A 20,518-nucleotide genomic window follows, 5' to 3' on the forward strand; every position below is an offset into this window, starting at 1 on the left:
TATATGGGACAACACAAACACATGCCATGTGCTGTGGCCAAACACCCAACACTTCAGGTATTTCATGTCATAATAATAGCAATAATAATAAAAACGGTGCTTATAAAACGTCATGCATTACAGGGGACGTTTTTTCTATGATACTCTTACACAAGCTAACATAAAAAAAAATGAAATGGCTCACAATTATTTTTAAACTTTTCCACAACTCAACCTTCTCTTTAAGCTTTCAACATTTTTGTTCCGTTATTTGCTCTCTTATAGGAAGTGATTGGTGGTCTTCTTGATGTCGAACCTCGTCTGTGGAGACATCCACCCAGAGAAAACTTCCAGGACCAGAGTAAACGAGTCCTGGAACTCAGTCAGTGGTGGAAACCCTTTGATTGGACTAAGGAAATTGATCGAGAGAAGAGTTGATTAAGAAAAGGTTGAAGTCTTGCATGCGTATGCAGTAAACACTTTAAAGATCACAGCAGGAGAGTCCTGGAACTCAGTGAGTGGTGGAAACCTTTTTAATGGATCAAAAAGATTGGTCAGGACTCAGGAGAAGAGTTGATGAAACAGTTTTTGGAGGCCTTGATGTTGAACCTTCTTTCAACATCAGAGTAATCAAGTCCTGACAGTCAGTCGTAATTTGGAAGCCGGTCGACGAGACCAAGAAAACAAAGAATGGGAGAAAACTTGACACAGATTTCTTTATTCCCTCACCCATGGAGAACTCTCAGGACTCATTAAATGGTGGAAACATTTTTTATTGACAAAGAAAATTGATTTAATATGAGAAGAGTTAATAAAGGAAATGTCTTCACCCAAAGAAAAGCTTTGAGGATCCAATGAATTATCAAGCTCGGTCAATGTTGGAAGCCCTTCAGCTGGACTCTGAACATTTTTAAGAAGAGTTGATACAGATTTTTTAGATTCATTCACCCGAGAAAATATGAAACGACCAGTGCCCGTTGCACAAAACCTACTATTAATGGGAACTTTGCCATCGATGGTAACTACCACGAAAACCTTAATTTTGATTGGTTGTTGAGCCTTGTTACCATGGTAGTTGCCATTGATGGCAAAGTTACCATCAATGGTAAGTTTTATGCAACGGGCCCAGATGGGACAGCGTTGGTATATATGGGATATTTTGTTGTTAAAGAGGTCCAATGTACATCGGTATTGACAAATAGTTTCAGACTTTGCACTTCTTGGGTGAAGAATATGATGGATTGATGCACAAGATGATCATTAGTTTACAGACTTTTAAAAAGCATAATACAATATTATGAGTAAATTTATTGAAGACAAGTTCCAGATATCCTGTTAAAGGATCACATACAAAAGCTGAACTTGTGGATGTTTAAATTGAAAAAAACTTTTACGGTGACGAGGCAAAGATCAAATGTTAACCTTGTGATAATAGCACAAGTGATCTAATATTGACCGAGTGTTTTAGAAAAGGATAAAAGGGAATCTTGTCATTTGCAAACATCAATATTGTTTTCACTTTTGCTATTTGTAAATAAATCAATACTTTGAGATAAAATTGTCATGTCAATGTTACTGCTTGTTGAGAACTGATTCCAGTTATCCCTAATCCATTGTATCCATTAATTTCATCTCTTCACTATCTATTGCTGTCTCTTTCTTTCACCCCTGTCTCTCTCTTTCTCTCACTGTCTCTCTTTTTCTCATCCCTCACTTCCCCGTTCCTCTCACTATTTCAGCATTTTGCTATAATGAAAGTTTCAAGTACCTGTATACACAATTATAAACAATGATAGAACAAAATCAAGATATCTCAGTTTTTATTATGAACCAAATTAAAAGATACCATTTATGCAAACAATTTTGTATATACCTGAGTACAATATTTTGTTTTAAAATTGAATTAATTGTCTATATATTTATACATATACATGTATTTGCATTTCATGCAAAAATACAAACAAACAAATCCATTCAAATGTTTAAATGTTGGCATGAAATTTTGGATGGCCACCATTCTTTGGACAATTTCTTATTGACAAAACATTTCCTATGAAGGCAAATGTTATCTTAAAAATAAAAACAAAAAATAATCAAACAAACAATTGAAATACAGATATTATAATAACAAATCCCAATCTGTGACCTTGCAACTAAAGATCAAAATATCTTGTCAATCCACCTGGTTGGTGTGCATTATTATATGGCACTATTATATAGTTGACTCAACTTTTATTTGAAATATACAAAGTTCATGTAATTCATGCAGGTTAAGTCGAAATCAGATTATGCAGAGACTTGGCTAGTTCAATATCCAGCCCATTGATTGCACTGCATATGTACAAGTTTCAAAACATAAACTATTTCAAGTCAAAACATAAACTACAAGCCTGCGAGGTGTTTCACAAAGACTGAGATCGAATTTAAGTTGGACTTAACTATGGCAGGCCTTTCATGCCACTGTTTGCTCTCACTTACTGGCATTGGTCTCTCGAGCGACATACGAATCACGGTCACAAATCTACAGAACTTACATTTTTTGATAATTCATTATTGAAAGAAAAACTATTATTTTATAGATCATAATGGGGAATGGAAACCCTTTTGTATTGCGGTATAACAACATACATGTAAAGGATATACTGATTTTGACCCCATTCTCACTCACTTTGAAAGTGGTCTTAGTTAGACCGCTCCAGAGGAACGGGTCTTGAGGAACGGTTTGCGAGCGTTCACACTCCGAGCAGTTTTTATGGCTCAAACCGCTCCACGAGTCAAAGTGGTCTTGTTGCTATGGCAGCTCAGGTAGGCGGGTCAATTTTTTCGCGCGCGGAATACAATCCGTATGTACTGTACTACATGTTTCGCACCGAAGGTCACGAGCTCACTTCCGTTCAAAGTACGCTTTCCGTTCACATTGCACGTTAGAGCGCTCTGGAGCGCTCTTAATAAGACCCGCTCCTCAAGACCACCTCGGAAGGTGGACTTCTGGAGCGGTCCAGAAGTCCGCTTCCTGGACCACTTTGAGCGTTCTCACTCACCTAAGAACTTGGTTAGAGCGCTCCAGAGCGCTCCAACGAAGTGAGTGAGAACGGGGTATAATGTTCTGGTAATTGAATCAAAATGGCTATGTCATGAAATGTAGCCGAAAACAACAACATCAATACACAATTTCAGTCATTATCATTTCAGTACAGAATTATGCATACATCAATGGATCAACTCGACCGACCGACTTAATCTGCTTCAATGTAGATGAATACCAGCCAGTACCTCTAGCATCATATAATGGCCTATTCAGACATAACAACATTCTGCAGCAAATTAAAATGAGATTTAAGCTTAATACACTTGCTCTTCACATTTCTGTATTTCACAATACATCGGCGAAAAGAAATACATGGGAGCAGTGAGCAATTTAGTTTTTGAGGTTTACCACGCTGTGTCTGAATGGGCCGGTTCCAAGAGTTAAAGGGGGTGTAGCTTGGCAAATACTGGTTAACGCCATCTACGTCTTCTGTTGGACAACTGCACATAAACGAATGGACTTGATTAACGGTAGTCAGCGTCTTAATCCCTACATGGTCAGTGTTCGCAAAGTTCTCCTCACGCTTCGGTTTCGCGTATGTTGCACGCACGTGATTGCTGTGGTGGTGTCATCCGTAGTCGTATTATAGGCCACCCGTTTGGCCTGTGTCAGGCCACGTAGAAGATGCGTAGTCTTGTATATGACCCAATACTATCGTCTATTTCAGGTGACACTTGGACGTTGACGTCTTTTTCCGACTACCGGTACTTGAAAATAGATTTCTCTTCCAAGACGGTCTCTAGCTGGTCCTCTTGTTCTTCACTGTCTCTAGAAGATGAGTAACCAGTGCTATCACGTTTAGAAATTCCCATCTGTAAGAGGTCAGAAAAACTGTTGAAGAACATGAAGAAAGAAGAGGGTCATTCTAGTTACCTTTATTCCTTGTATTCACTTGTGATATATAATCTGACATGTGACATAACCTGGCCTTGTTTCCGACCTTGTACTTGACCCAATACCTGACTTAGTATCTAACTTTGTATCTGACCCTCGACCTGAATTATGACCAAACCATGGTGCTTGAAAAACACCCATTATAACCTTATATTAATAAATCTAATATTATTGAATGTGACCTTGCATATGAATTTGTGACCTATATCACAGAGCTAACATGTCATTCATCCTATTTCCTGACTTTGTGACCTCGTATCTGACAACATATCTGAACCACTACCCAATCTTGTAGATGATCCTACATCTGCACCTGTAATACCTACCTTGTGTTTTCCGACCCACTACAGTACCATACATGTATAGTTTACAACTATATTATTCATACCTTTACCAGGTTTTGTAATTTTTAAAGAATGTGAACAATTAATTTGTCCTGATTCATTTTTTCCTGAGAATGTTACATATATCAAAGCTTACATCTCAAATTATTCCACAAATGCCCTAATTCAACCAGTCACTTTTATTTTTGACATATGAAAAAGAAAAAAAACATCAGATTTACAAGGGGTATGAATATGTTATATTTATCTGACCTTGTATGTCATTACGAAAAGCTCTCGTTAAAACTATACCCCACCACTATAACACAGTCAATGTAATCTGGTGGGGTGTCACTACCCCAGTTTCGTTTCTCTCATTAAAACTTTGAGAGAGCCTTGAGGCTCTGAGTGAGAGATTAAGATATTGGATTGCAGCCGGACACTTCATCATCTTACGTTATAATAGTGTAACAATTAAGCTCTTACTGGGGCTCTTCCTGAAAGGAAATGAGAAGTAGGAAATAAGTATTTTACTTGTTTTAAGATATTTTCATGTCCTAAAGTCACTAATAATTTAGATGAAGACAAAAATGAAAGTTTGAACGAAGCAAAATGACCCATAATTGGCGATATAACAACAATTTTAACTCTGGCAGCGAACCCCTGCATGTGTCTCTTTCTCCCTTCTCCCTTCCTTTCCCCCTCTATCATGCTTATCTCTTGCTCTCTCAAGGTCTCGGTGGGGTGGATTACAGCGCTAGTGTTTACTTAGGGCTTATCACAATATCAGCTCTAGTAGTGGTGAAAGTCAAATGGGGGTTTCAATTTTAAACGACGAGTTTTCGTCATGGTGACCTCAAATATGGCATACTACATAACTTTTTATAAATTACCTGGGGGGTGTATCATAAAGCTGTTTGTAAAGTTACGCATGAAATTACGAATGACTTATATATGAAAAGCCAAATGGGATGCTCATTTTTAACTGCATCAACTAAAGTTGAACTGTGCAGATGTAGATTAACATTCTTATTATAATAAACATTTTTAATGCAAAGTATATTTTTTGCTATAATTTAATTGAGGTTATTGCAAATATAGTCATACTTTGTTAAAACATCAGGAAAAACTTTGGCATCCTATCTGGCACTTAATTAATATTCAAGTCGTTTGTAAATTAGTCATGCATAATCTGACCTGACCTGACCTAGGGACTGACCTTGGATCTGACCTTGTCCTGTGTTAGGGCGCACTCACTGTTGTCTTGCTAGCTCTAGTCAGCTGCTTGTGTTTGTTGCGCACCATGGAGACCACGTCTCTGGTCAGCAGGATCTTGTGTTCTGCAAACCCACTCTTGAAGAACTGAGGCCCTGTGATCCGTGGGACGTAGTGGAAGAGGTCCCTCAATAACTGCAATGATAAATTGCAATATTCTATTTGTGTATATATATATATATAGTTTGAAATTATGATGCAAGCAAAGGATCGATGACACATGCAGGCTATCTCTGTTTTAAGCTTTTACCTTCATCAGACTTCTTCAGAAATACATATTACATATGCATGTATATCACAGGTCTTAAATTTCATTATTTTTAGGGCAAGGCCACTTTTCTGTAGGGCACATTCCTATATTACAGCACAAATAAGAAGAATGGGAAAGGGCACAAAAAATCTCCAAGGCCAATGAGAGGGGCATTAATTAAGGCCAATCAAAGGGGCATCCACGGCCATGGCCTTGGTGGCCTTGGATTTATTTAAGCCCTGATATCATATATATTCCAATCATTTAAATTTGAAATAAATGACCAAATATATTTCATATCTACATGTTCATATGTATAATTTCATATTCTTCTTCAATAGAGGTTTAATTTATATATGTGTTTTTGCATATATATTTTGAACTCTAGCTGAACTCAAGTTTCTTCTTTAATATATAAGCATGTGACATTCACAATTCAACTTAGCTTCATTTGACAGGATATATATATTTCAATAATTATAACAAAGCAACGTATTGTTAACTGGGCCCCTGATCCATGCAGCACTCTTTTTCATGAACTTTCTAATTGTGTAAAGACGACTAATATGCACAGTTACAAGCCATATGAAAATGATTGCATTTGATTTTTAATACCTGTGAGCAAATATGTTATTGAAATATGGAAGTTTTTACTTAAAAGCTACCCTCCCCACCTCCCCCCCCCCCCCCCCCCCCCCCCCAACAGCTCACCCAATGCAGTATACACAGTGCAGACATATGAGGGTTGGGAAATTATAGGGAAAAGTGTATAAGTGTATATGCATGCACAGCTCCACTATCAAGTGCACAGTCACACACATGCACCCACCAGTACCAGTACAAACTCGATCAAGATGTATTACACACACACACACACACACAGTGCATAAGTTATAATGGGATATGCATATGGCATGCACTCATGCAGTGGCTGCTTTGTGTGTGTGTGTGTACCCATACAAGTACAGTGCCAGTAGCACCATCTCATGTGCTATGCATACATTGTAAACACCCAAGTCACAAACACAAATACACACACAGTACATCCTATGTACAATGTTCCAAGGCAATGCCAGGACAGGACAATCAGACTCCTTTGTATATAGGGTACAGATCTGATTTCCCCTCACTTTTCACTGAGCTAGCTGCCAGATAGTGCATTTTCTCTTGAATTATCATCTGTAACAGCTAGTAAATTAAAAGCAAGGTGCATTAATGCTGCAAGATCTTCCATTTGGGGCCTATACAGCTCAGAAACCTAGCTGTGCAGAGTAAGAATTACCAACAGGTAAAGTATAGAGTCTTATGTGCATGCAATTGGTGCACATGCTTATGTATGCATGCAGGCATGGCATTGTGGAGTATAAGGTTGAATGCATTGCATGAATGAGAGTTCAAATACACTACTAGTATCAAAGTGATTGATGCTGATGTGCAGGTAGGTGTATCACATTGTGGCTTGTGGTTTGTCAGCTAATTATGGTAACATTTCCAGTAAGTTTGAGTTTGATAGAGTATGGTGATCTAATTGTGTAAGGATAAATTGAAGTGACCAAATCATCAGCTTTCAGAAAGTTTCTGCAACAATATGCCAACTAGCTGAATTCTGTCGACAACAGTTTTGCTGTTAATTGCAACTTTGCTGTTGCAACTAACCCTGGGATATAATTGGTTTTCACTAGCTGATAATAATCAATTTAGCTGCATGTGCATTTGCTGACTTCATTCATATATTCCTTTAGCTAAATATATATAATTGGCTATATATTATACATGTAGATATTTTTTAGTTTTTTGTTCGATCTGCAACATTTTTGGGAGAAATTATGTAGATTTGAAAACATAAAATGAGGTGATAGAGTCAGTGAAAGTTTAATTAAAAATGTAGAAAATTTAATTAGGACCACAAACTGACAATTAAAGCAGAAACTCTTTAAATGCATGTGTGCATATGAGCAAAGCTAGCTTCTCTATCAGCTAGTTTCTTGATTTTATATCTTGAAGATCGGTATTATGAGAAAATTTCATTTGGGCCCTGCAAAAAGTTGCAATTATATATATATATATATATATATATATATATACCAGTATACTGTATATCTCCTTCACATTAATTGTAATTCGATCATTCAATCAGTCATAATTTAATAATAAAAAATATCACCTTACAAATTTGTTTTTGTAAGAGATCTTATAGATACAACATTGTCTAGTGGCAACATTGTGAATAACAATAGATTTTCATGACTGATACATTAATGTTTATGATAAAGGGCACAAGATTGATATAGAAATTTGTTATGTCAAATAAAATATATATGGGTATTAGCTAATTGTAAGCAAAACAGACCATGTTGCAAATTACTGAGGCTGATGGCCCCTCTTCATCTCACTTGTACTTTCAATTTACTGCATGCAAACAAATTTATACGATGTACTGTTAATATGTTCATGTTTATTTGTTTCATTTATTTTGTAAAATCATGGCAAAATGTGAAATATGAAGAAGAAAAAACTTAGCTACTGATCTTTACAAGATTAAAATTCAGTCACTTTCTGTATTACTATCTGTAAATTCTATACACTCAACTCCCCCCCCCCCAATTTGTTTTGTTTCCATGCACATATTAAGTAAATTTGCCACTTTTAAAAAACAGCAACACTTTAAAAAAAAAAGGAATGTATTTAATGAAAAGAGGATAATGATTACTCTTGTATAAATACATATGTATTCAATATTTTAATTATCTTGATGAGAGAATTATTTTGTAGGAAAGTTGCCTAGCTAAATATATACACTGTATATAGTGTAACCTTTATAAAGTGCCTTTTCACTATATACAAAAGACCTAGCTCTCTTCATCAGCTTGAGTTTGCCAAATAACCCACTATTTTCAGAATCAGGATATTATCCCGAAGCTCGAAATTGCATTTCTACCAGACCAGACTGATACATGTACGCTCATCACAAACTAGCTCTGACAGGCGCAATTAGCACAATATTTCCTTTAATTAATAGCGGGATTTTGGAAACAAGACCAAGATTTCTAGGGATATTTTCTAAACCAAATATTCTGCTAATTAAAGACAGGCCTTAAGTGATAATTCCCACCTAAGGATGTAGATTTTCTTAGCTACTTTTGAAAATATGGGTCACTATATAGTTCTTCTGTTTTGTTTATCTCTCCTAGACTAATATCTCAAAGCTGATCAAGGAGCTGAACTAGACCACCATGTCCTCCACATTCTTCTTGGTCCAGTGGATGCCAGGACCCTGCACAGAGCCAGGAACCGGTAAAGAATTCAGCATCATCGGCTTGGAAGACATCAAGGAGGACTATCGCTATGCACTGGAGAATGGACGTATCACCATGGCAACGTATCGCTTTAGGAATGGTACCAACGTGGGCACCATGCATCGCTTGTGCAAGATTCTTGGATCAGCAGGTACTGTATAGTCATATTTTTATTGATAAAGTCCCCTAGCCCCCCCCCCCCTCCTTCCTGTCACTCCATATAAATTATCACACAATCACACTGAAATACACGTAAGATCTCAACACTAATAGCCAGTTCAGACTTACAGAAATTTATACTGAACTTGTATAAAGAAACGTTGTATATAGAATCATTGCATATTGAAAGGAGCGTCACACTAGGAAATATCATCTTGTAAAGAAACCATTTTGAAGAGGTCAATATATTGATGTGACAGTTGCAGGCCAATCATCAGTAAGTGTTCATGAAAAGCCCTGCCCAGTTACACGATTTTTATACAGTACGACACTGCAAAAATACTTAATTGAGTTTTAGTTTGAAATGATGCTCCAACATGCTATACAACCTTTCGTTTATACAACATTCCTTCATACAACGTCCATACTAAGGAAAATTTATTAGCTCGACCGGTAGCTATATAATTCCTGTATCCTGTAAGTCACCTGAAATAATAATCAACTTGCATTTTAAATGTTTCTCATATATAAGAACAGGCCAACAGAGTTTCCAAGCTAGGGACTTTAACGACTCAACTAGACAACTACCTCAACTAATTAACCAGACTAGACATAAATAGTCAAATTTGCCCGAACACCAAAAATATACAACCAACAGCAACAACATTATCTATTTTGTTATGATAGGAGACAAGTCTCCCTTGGAAGTAGAAATGATGGCAGTTATGAACAGCGGTGAGGATGGGAGTGCAGTCTATACCATCGAGGATGAAAAGGTGAGTAACATTTTTTTTAAGCCTTTTTTAATGGGCATATTACCTTTTATACAATTTAACTTCTAGATACATGGGACTCGAGCTGATTGATTATTAGCTATGTTGATCCTAGCAGTGTCAATCCCATGAAAACGGTGCTCCATCTCCTTGAATTTCATGCTTAGATCTTTAGTAGGATTAACATTTTTAAGATGTATGGAAGGTTGTAATTTGTATCATTTCAAGTTCATCCAATATTTTCTAATGGCCAATGAAGTATTATTGTTTGTCTAAAATGGGGATGGATCAAGGATTCTGTAAGGGGGCACAATTATAAAGAGAAGAAAATTGTTTTAAAATCACTAAAACAATTTTGTTCTTCAGAAATGCCAGTTGAAGTTCAAAGGAGCTAATTCTTCCACTATACCCCCATATTCTCCAGTGATCTAGAAGATTGTTTTTTTGTGTTGTAAACATGCATGCTTGAATAATCTAGCTTGCTTGCAGTGACAAGGTCTGACCTCTGACCTTTGAACCCTTCCTCCCATTCAGCCAAACCATCTGACCCTGAGGAAGCAGTCCTGCTCCAGGCCTCCACCATGGGAGGTGGAGAAAGAGATGCTCACCTTGCTGGAGGAGAATCACAAGGTCAGAAGAGAGAATGAAGCACTTAGAACAAAGCTCACCAAAGCAGTCGGTAAGAAGGAACAGAAATATTATATTCACTTTAAAAAAAAGAAGAGTTTCTCCATGGATCACATGAAACTGCTTGGACCATATACAACTAAATTATTCATACCCAGATGAACTGAAATACCATTTCATCTTTCAGATCAGTCAAACAGTGTAAAATAATTCAGTACACAAAAAATTATATCTTGAAGCCAAATGTTGTTAAAATAAATAAGTAGATATACATGTATATTTATAAGGATAAATTAATAGGCAATTTTTAATTTCTTTGAATATTAGATGTGGGTGACCTGAAGAACATCTTGGAAACAACTATACTCAACATTCAGCAGAAACAGATCGTTCAACCATCACTTGATGAGCAGCCTTCCTCGAGTCAAGCATCCCAACCTATAATTGAAACTCTATCCTTGCCTCAGAGTATGGACATGAGCTCCCAACCGCAACTCTCTAACCCAGTTGCCAATGGTCACACCATGTCAGCACAAAGGTTCTCCATGTCACCACCAGGGACTCAGAGACAACCCGTGAGCAGACGGACCCAATCCATGAACCCCATGAGCCACCAGCTACCACGAACTTCATCCGCCCCTACTGCCCCGTCCCACAGTCAGTCTAGAGTACCAGAGTCAGAGTTGGACAACCCTTACATCGTCAGAGTCCAGTCACTAGCCGAGCCAACACCAGCAACACCTCCAGCACTACCACCACCAGCGCCACACCCTGTAGGTATCAGGCCAGCTGTAACGACTGCTTCCATCAACCAAATAGATCGGGGGTACATGCGGCCTTCACCTCAGAGTAACCAGCGGAAGAGCGGTGTGAGACAGAGGCAGATCAAGACCCCGCAGTGGCAGTCTAGCTATATTTCTGATGGTATCACAGAGCGCCTCAGGATTGGACGAAGTGGAAAAGACCAAACATCCTCAATAAGTGCTAATAATCTCGCAGGCATTCCAACAACATCCGAGCAACGCGTACACACTATTCAGATGAAGGGTGCAGCTCAACGAAGCGTATTAAAACTAGATGATGTTGATGGTGATAAGGTGAGACATACAATGTAGCTCTTAGTCATGATTATGGTTGATTTATCTTTCAGATTATAACAGATTTTACATCTAAAAAGGTCTCCTTATCAAGCCTATGGTAGTTGGCTAGTTGGCCTGCCATGCAGAGCAGATTGTAAACTTCAATCAGTTTTATTTAACCATATCAGGACAAAATGTTCAACCCATGGACAACTAGCTGCCCCCCTCCCCAACCCCCAAAACACAGCCCTGGGGCAACTACCCCCATGACAAATAACCCCAGACACCTATCTCCAAGATAATAAATCCACTGGACAATATCCCCCCTCCCTAATATCTTTAAAATTACCCCAAACCCCATCATAAACTTATCTACATGTACGTATGTGGGTTTTTTTTTTGACACTCCACAAGAATTCTTTACATTTTCTTTACAAAGCTACATTGTTTTCTTTTCTTTTGAAAAAAATAAAAATTCTGTTTTGCCTCTATTTGTTTTTTGTTGGATACTTTTTTTCTTTGGTTTGCATTTCCCTTTGTCTTATCATTTATAATTTGTTTTCTTTTTCTAATAATTGCTGTGTTTATATGACGAAGTTAGTTGCAGGCATCACAATTATAAGTAATACATGAACTATTTATCAAATTAAGAGATTGGTCCATTTTTACTCATCATTTCATTTAATCATCAGCTGATTGAACTGGTTCCGGGATTGGGCATCTGGTTGCCAAGGAAACATCTCAAACTGTGTCAGAGGACCAAAGGGTACAGCCAGTACACCAGAAAGCTTGTCATGCTCCTATTCAACATGAAAGAACTTAGCACCAGCTCCGTTACCGGCTTCAAGGCCACGGGAAAGGGCAGTGAGAATGCCATAGCACGCCCAGCTCTAGACCCAAAGAGAGTCCAAGCAATTATAAGTAAGTACCGTAAGGTGACGTGGTAATTGCTGCAGCAAATTTGCAGAGATGCCAACCAGTACGATTAAATCGTATTTAGTATGATGATAAGAGTGAAATACGATCTTAAAATCTTAAAATACAATCTCTTTTTTTCAACAACAAAAACAACAAACAAACAAATAAACAGCCAAATCGTATAGAAACATGTACAAGTAAACCCCTGCAACCCCAACAAAAACTTTACAATTTTCTCATTAAATTTTAATGAAAGAGAAAACATTTTTCTGAAATTTTACTGGCCCGGGGCCGACGGGCCAGTGGTAGTGTCAAGTTTTCGTGAAAATCTGATTTTTCTCTCCAAAATCTGATTTTTTTTTTTTAAGATACTCAGTCTGTTTTTTTGTGTCAAGAGGTTGGCATCTCTGAATTTGCCCTGTAAATTCATTATTTCAAGAATTTATATGGTTGGCATTTGGTTTGCAATAGGGTTGGGGGCGGGATTACAAACATTGTTTGGTCTAAGGTTGGTTAAAGGGATTTTGAACAGTGTAGGAAAATTAACCACAGAGCAAGTCATGAGAGCATAGAAGTATAATTCTTTTGATTTTCTCAGAATGTGATGGTGCCGATGTAAATTACTTAATGGAGAGGGAATTGCTCATATATGACCAGAGTGGCACCTGTAAAATGATTTCCTCAAAATTAATAACCTGTAGTCAATCATACATTTCAAACAGAAACGGAAAAACAAAACACCTTTTTCATTTATCTCTTTCAATCACCATCACAATGTTTGGAATAATTAATTTTCAGTCCCATTTGAGAAGCACTTGTGTTTATGCAGTTGCACTAAATTACTGCTAGTAAAAAATATCAAACTGCCAATCGATCATCCCATAACCTTAAATAAAAGACAACAGAGAGTTATGCTAGCCAGAGAAGGTACTTATTTTTTCCATATTTTTGTGAATTGTTTTTTCCAGCTGCTGTTCAGAAGCGCTTCCCTGCAGCTTCACCTTTCAAAGTCAAACAGGTCATGAGTCAAAAGCTTATGGATATTCGCAAGACAGTCCGGAACAAGCAACTCAAGAATGCCACATGGAAGCAGAGAGGAAGCAGAGTAGTGCTGTGCAGCGCCTGATGGTTGCTCTCACAGGCTCTCCCCTTTTTCCTGATTTTCACACTTGAATTGTCAATTTCATCGAGTGATTTTTATATCAGATGGAAGGGAATATCCCATAGACAAAAACTATGGATACAGCTGTAACGAAGAAGTTTGCAATCTCCTTCAATTTTTGCTTGATTTTGGTTGTGATTTTGTTCCAGAGTACTCAATTTCTACATTGGACTTCTACATACAGCTATTCATCATCATCATCTTCAATCCAGCCCGTTGGACCCTTTCAGACTATCTATCCAACCAAGCCTTTCACTGGAGAGACAGATTATGCCAGCCCTTCTTTTGATACTTTTGTTGCTAATCTTCACTCCTTTGATTTGAAACCAAAGTCATTGCGTTCAGGCATGACATTGGGTCTGAGACTAATCCAGTACTCAGCGTTGTATCTTCATGGATTGTGTCCCTATTACTACCCTGAGGACGAATGTAGTTTAGACAGTGACGTCTGCTTCAGTTTACAGTCCTTAAATAAACAACTCCAGAATGCCACATGGAAGCAGAGAGGATTGCATCATGGGTTACTCTAAGAGAGATCAGTATTACTGTAGATGTCTGAGAAACATTCAAATTCCTGAATTTCGAAAAATACAAGGGGTCAGAGAAAGATGTTCGTAGGACAGTCCGGAACAAAAAACTCCAGAATGCCACATGGAAATGGAGAGGACTGCGCCATAGGTCACTCTAAGAGAAACCTGTAATATATGCAACTGTGTGAGGAACATTTAACCCATTGCATACAGGAACCGTTTTGATCCTGTATAGAGTCTATGGGACTGAGAGAATTTAGCTGTCATCAGGTTCATGCAAGAGCACTTGTTCGTAGGACAATCAAAGGAATCAGAGAAAAGATAATCTGTACAGATTTAACTTGTTTGAGTTTGTGAAACTGCATAAGAAATAAAGGCAGTATGGCCGTCATGTATCTGTATTGAGATGATGCATTTACATGTACAGGTACATGTACTTGTACAATGTGTTCATGTTGAGGTTGATGGGTTAATCTGACCAGTTTTACAAAATTTGTAGCTGAAAAGCATGATAAACATGGAGTCTGGAACTATGTCTTAGTGTAATAATAAATGAGTAATAATAAAAATGGTGCCTGTAAAGCGCTTTCCACCAAAGTCTCTAAGCGCTAATAACAAACAAAATGCAGTGACAAACAATTCTAATTAAACAAAAAAATTACAAATAAACCTACAAATTATAATAATTTCTGTAATGCTCATCATGCAATCAAGTCAAACAACTCATTTTGTTTGGCAGCTCCATCATTTATTCAGTCTTAAACATTTCATTTAATCATGCTTGACTTTGTAAATGTTCATTATCTGTTCTAACCAGAGTTCTAGATTAAACTTATTATGTACTGCTCAAATTTATGAAAATTCACTCGACTAACCATAATCAAATAAGCTACCTAACCAATTGTCCACTGTTACTGCCAATGTGTACAACACTGCAGTAGTTCTGATCATGCTGTAGGAGGATAGATTGTTTGGTTGGAGAGTAGTCAGTTCACTGCCATGCCATGAGCTAGCTGTGCCATTTTGGTGTTTTATTTATTACATGTACAGCACAAAGGCTGATGTTGTTTAGAACTTAGCCTATTGATACATGAACTACTCTTTTTATAAATGTGAATATTGCGATCAGAAGTGAACCCGAAGTGCTATTTCATCAATTGGTGCAGAAGTTATTTTCAAATGCTGTGCATCGTTTCATGACATCCCACTGAAACATAGTTTGAATAGAACTTGTATTGTTTGACGGTTTCATGAAGCACTGCCCTTTATCCATGTGGTTGCCAAGTGTCAACTTCTGTAAAGGTTAATCATATGGGGAGGCTGTTTGAAAGCCAATCCATTTTGTTGTCAACTTGTCGTCAAGTTCTTTTAAGCCTTCAAACCTGTACATAACGAGAGGAAAACTGTATGGACCTAACCATCCAGTACTGTCTATTTCTTTACATCACAAGAGTCAGTAAAAATGGGAAGTAATTTAGACCTTTTGTTACTCTTTCATCAATTTAATTCAAACTTTAAGTCCACTCAAACAGTAAAACACAAATATGTAGACCAATATTTTCTAGCATAAAAAGTTGATAAAAAGCATTGATAAAAAAATATATGTATTTGACAATGCACAATAAATACAAGCACATAAAATGTGGACATGAGAGGGGGTGAATTAAAGGAGGGGATGAATTAAAGATGGTTAACATCTTAAAACCTTTATCCAAATTCCTGATAATTTATAAATACACTTCAATCACTATCAACATGACTGACAATGAAAGCGGACAAAATATACAGTTCCTCAGGTGCAAAAAGGAACATCCCTTCACTGCTATTATTTAAAAATGTGTAGAACAGGTGTCACATGCATAGTCACCTTTTTATATAATAGCAGTGAAGGGATGTTCCTTTGTCCACCTGAGGAACTGTATATTTTGTCCGCTTTCTTCGTTTGTCATGTTCATAGTGAATGCCACTGCCAGGTTGTGATAAAGGTTAAAGGTCAAAGCAACTATTTGCATCATTAACGATTACGAGATCCATACAGCAAAGGGCATTTTAGTAGACATGAACATAAAGTATTTGACATTAAGCTTTTTAAAATACCATTATGTGCTTTTCTGTAAAATGCGTTCAGCTTTTGAAAAGAAAGTATCAGTAATGTTAATGTATCATACGTAGATGTACATGAAAGTGGTTGTTTTTTAAAACTTTAATTGTTACAAATCTATATTTTGCAACTGAGTTTTGTAAATAAACACAAATTTTGAAATTGAAAATAACATTTGTATATTTATTTTGTGAGAGAGATCCATATCATTTATACACTGTATGTGCATTAATAAAAGTAAGCACAGAGTCGCAGAGAAAGAGAAGGGAATAGAATTATACGAAAGGTCAATATATATTTTCATTCTCATTGCACGCCTTACAACTTTTCTGTCATTTCAAACATTTTCACTTGATAGCCTACTGGAAAGAAGCAGCACTTTGATGAAATCACTTTGATAAAAGCACTTTACCATATTAACATATTCTCATTCTAATCAAGGCTAATTAAAAGCACTCAGTTAAAGCCCACTGTCCTACTTGTAGTTGTAGCTACTGGCTCCCTCTATATAGAAAACTTCCCCAATCGGTGCCTGTTGGTCTCCCATGATCCTCTATTTCTTATGTTATATGAGAGCTGAGTTGATGAGATAGCCACCTGTCAGTGACCTCACTGTGTGGTCTAATCCCTCCTAGCCACACTAGTGTTGATAAGCTTAAACATCATCATCTATGATTCTTTTTTAAAATCAAAGACAAAGTAAATCTAGGAGTACCGTAGGCGGAATGAAAAGGAAATGGTATAAAATGAAAATCAGAAAAGATTTTCCAGTTCAGGGGTGATAGTGAGCACTAAAAAAAAAGGGGGGTTTATTTAACCACGCCTCCCTTGAGTAAAACGAAAAAAGAGAGGATTCAAGGGGGAAAATGGCATCTAACAACATCCCCCCCCCCCCTTTTTGAGTAAGAAAAAATGGGGAAAAATAGGGAAGAATAGAGAAAATAAGGGGAAAATTGGGATTAAAAAAAAATATTTAAAAAAAATCAGGAAGAAAAAAGAAAAAAATCTGGTTTTTATCAGACATACCTTGTACACGGCCTCCATGAACTTCTGATCAGTCTTGGCTGCAAGTTCTAGGTTGCTCTCCAGAATCAGATGGGTGACTGGCCTTGAATAATCACACAACATGTAGTGCATGATTGGAAGGAACTCTTTTGGGGCACCTCGTGCAAGGCTAAAATAATAATAATAATAATAATAATAATAATATTTAGTTTTTATATAGCACTTATCACAAATGTCTCTAAGCGCTTTACAAATATACTATTACCTCGATCATTGGATTCAGTGCTTGCCCGCACACACTGTGTGCACAATCTACACTCACTGGGGAGCATTCCAGCCAGGCGTTACTTGACGCTCAAAAACTGTTTGACCAACAATGACGGTCGCATCTTACCGGGTACCCATTTAACACCTGGGTGGTGAGTAGCAAGTGCAGGTTAATATCTAGCAAAAGGATATCAGTGCCGTGTTGGGATTCGAACCCTCGACACAAGTTACAAATCTCATTATTTGCACTAATTGATGTCCACATTACAGGTACGAAAAACTTTTTCTTTATAAAACAATATTCTTTAGGAAATATTGATTAAAATACAAATTATTGCTATTTTTTTCTGCTGGAACAGCTAGAGTAAATTGGAAGACCACCACCAACAAAAAAATTAAATTGCAACTTGTAAGACATATATGATTTAAATCTGAAATCTGAAATAGTAGTTTTCTAAATTCTATTCACTTGCATACATCGTATATATATATATATCAGAAATCCAATAGAAAATATATACCGGTATTCAAAAATTTGGTAAAGATATCTTGCTGTCAAAGGAATGAAATTGCTCATAATCTCATTTTGTATGGGCACAAAAGAAGCAATGACAAAATCACTCTTTTAATGGCAAAAAATGGATTGGATACATGTATATGTACTGTACATAGAACTGCTGCTAAATGCGACATTCCTGGGAAAATAGGCAAAAGAGTCTTTAACTCAAATGCAAGCTTTATTTCTATCAAAAATTTGTTAGGGTTCTGTTTTTGTTTTTTATTTGAACTTTTACATGAATATGGAATACATATTGTCTCCAATCTAATTTAAGACAATACTTTTCAGAAGAAATGTCAATATTTCATTAAATCAGTCTGAATCAATAAATTTGTTTAACCCTCTCAACAGTTTCGAGATATAAAATATAAACAACACACTACCTGATAAAGTCGAGGTCCTTTGGGTATTTTGCATGCTTTAACTCAGTCCGTAAGCTCCTCAGGTTTCCTTTCACATCACCCGTTGCCATGACAACCTAATCAGATGATAGAATATTAATGAGACAAATTTTTATGATTTACTATAAACAAGACCAAGATCAGGTGATAAGGAAATTTAGTCCCAATATACACTGGTGTACTCCCTGCAATTCAATTGATGGACCGATTTAGACTACACCATTCTCCGACTCAGTATAGCCTATCAACAGTAGGGGCGCTGGTCCAAGAATAAGGATCGTCTTCAGAAACAAGGATCGACTTTGTAAACGCGGACCGTTGCGTCCTCATAAGTAAGGATCGTCTGCATTTTCTTATTTTTGATCGGCCCATTGGCGATGCAAAAAAACGGATTCTGTGATGATTTTCTTGATGCATTTTACATTGACTTTGTACAGAGATCTTCACATTATGAGCAATAAATCCTTGGGAATTAAGACGGACAACCCATAAAAGTAGACGGCTAACTAGGCTTATTTTCCCCTGGGAAATCCATTTTTGGCATCGCCAGCAGGCCATTGAAAATAAACGTCCGTGAAAATGCAGACAATTCTTATTTTTTAAAACGCATTTTGTCTGCGTTTATGAGGATATCCTCGTTTGCGAGGACGATCCTCATTCTCGGACCAGCTCCTCTACTGATCAAGTTTTCTGGGGTAACCTCACACAACAAGAGAAAACTATAAAATGCCTTATGCAAGGCGGTCGGCATTAAAAACAAAATTAAGTTTCATTTGTCCAAGGAGTAAGAACACAAGGCCATATTGCTTCAATAAAAAACATTATGCACAAGTTCGCCAACATGAAACGCGTCTTTATGAAATTTCAAGGGTTTTAATGGTATGTTAGACTATGTCTATACTAGACCGAATTTTCTGTCTCTTTCGTTCGTTAGCCTCTTATTGGGGTAGGGTCGGCGGCTCTAGAGCCGACCCTACCCCAATAAGAGGTTAACAAACGAAAGCGACGGAAAATTCGGTCTAGATCTAAAGCCATTTAGTCTATATGCCTGATTATTCTTAAATCTAAGTTGGGTCTAATTAGATCAGCTATTTCACAATTGCTCACAATATTTTATTCTAGACAATCTAGATCTTCTTATCTTTTTGCATTTTTTCATAAAATCCAACGGGCAACGTACAGCAATCATGGTGTAGCCTACATTTCAATCTATATCAAGTTCTTACTCAAAATATGTGGTTATACTTGTAAATCCAATGAACATCAGCTCAGTACACGTCAGTTCCACTGCACTCCCTTCCAGCCTCTAGATCAGACACAAGTTATCGTCTCACTGACTCACTCTAAGCTCGCTCTCGATCTCAGCTCACACTGCAGCAGCTCATTTAATCTATCAAATTTGATTTGATGATCTACACAAAATCTTTGCACGGAAGTTTAAATGGCGCGCGCGCGCTCCTGATAAGCTTTACTGGGGCTCGGGGGTTCCCCCAAAATTCAACTCTTTCAGAAAGAGCAATAGCCATTGGTTTACTTTTACCGTCTGTCCATCGATCATCCAATGATATACCTCGTAACAGCATTGACATAATGTACATGAATATTCATATTTGATCATGTTTACCTTGACAAAAGTATTGCCATTACTTAGCTCCACGTCAATCCCGGGTTGTCATCACGGTATCGTTACTTAGTTATATAATTAGATGGTCGTGATGAGCCATCCAAATTTGTTGAGTATGAAAGAGCGCCAGATTTTATCAGTCGGTTGAAGTTGCTGATGATTATATTTATGCTTTTTACGGCTGGGACAAACTGGCAGTGGCCGAGGT

At 37.2% G+C, this 20,518-nt stretch overlaps 3 protein-coding genes across 4 annotated transcripts in view; 2 read left to right on the forward strand and 1 right to left on the reverse strand.

Moving 5' to 3' along the window:
• The window catches only part of LOC762923 (CWF19-like protein 2), a 30,537-nt gene extending 28,697 nt beyond the window's left edge, over positions 1-1,840 (forward strand). The window contains exon 13 of the mRNA XM_030980584.1: positions 265-1,840. Coding sequence (XP_030836444.1) covers positions 265-417 — 153 coding nt within the window. The 3' untranslated portion in view covers positions 418-1,840. The remainder of the gene's footprint in view (positions 1-264) is intronic.
• A 1,193-nt stretch (positions 1,841-3,033) lies between these two features.
• LOC580557 (centrosomal protein of 44 kDa) lies at positions 3,034-20,411 on the reverse strand. Of its 2 annotated transcripts, none has more exons than XM_011685390.2 (5): positions 20,311-20,411; positions 18,669-18,763; positions 17,481-17,628; positions 5,504-5,694; positions 3,034-3,879 (listed from the first exon to the last, which is right to left on the reverse strand). In XM_011685390.2, the coding sequence occupies exons 2-4, from the start codon at positions 18,755-18,757 to the stop codon at positions 5,527-5,529; spliced, it is 405 nt and encodes a 134-aa protein (XP_011683692.2). In that variant the 5' UTR covers positions 18,758-18,763; positions 20,311-20,411; the 3' UTR covers positions 3,034-3,879; positions 5,504-5,526. The 2 variants fall into 2 exon arrangements, with proteins under 2 accessions (XP_011683692.2, XP_785702.3); XM_780609.5 differs by lacking the exon at positions 20,311-20,411 and adding an exon at positions 19,913-20,222.
• LOC100892520 lies at positions 6,579-15,561 on the forward strand. Its single transcript, XM_003728199.3, has 7 exons — positions 6,579-7,097; positions 9,001-9,256; positions 9,952-10,040; positions 10,572-10,716; positions 10,992-11,761; positions 12,436-12,664; positions 13,630-15,561. Exons 2-7 carry the CDS (start codon positions 9,043-9,045, stop codon positions 13,785-13,787), a joined length of 1,605 nt encoding a protein of 534 aa, XP_003728247.1. The 5' UTR covers positions 6,579-7,097; positions 9,001-9,042; the 3' UTR covers positions 13,788-15,561.
• Positions 20,412-20,518: the final 107 nt, after the last annotated feature.

The sequence above is a fragment of the Strongylocentrotus purpuratus genome, unplaced genomic scaffold (assembly GCF_000002235.5).
Source record: "Strongylocentrotus purpuratus isolate Spur 01 unplaced genomic scaffold, Spur_5.0 spur5_scaffold_11, whole genome shotgun sequence".
Lineage (NCBI taxonomy): Eukaryota > Metazoa > Echinodermata > Echinoidea > Camarodonta > Strongylocentrotidae > Strongylocentrotus > Strongylocentrotus purpuratus.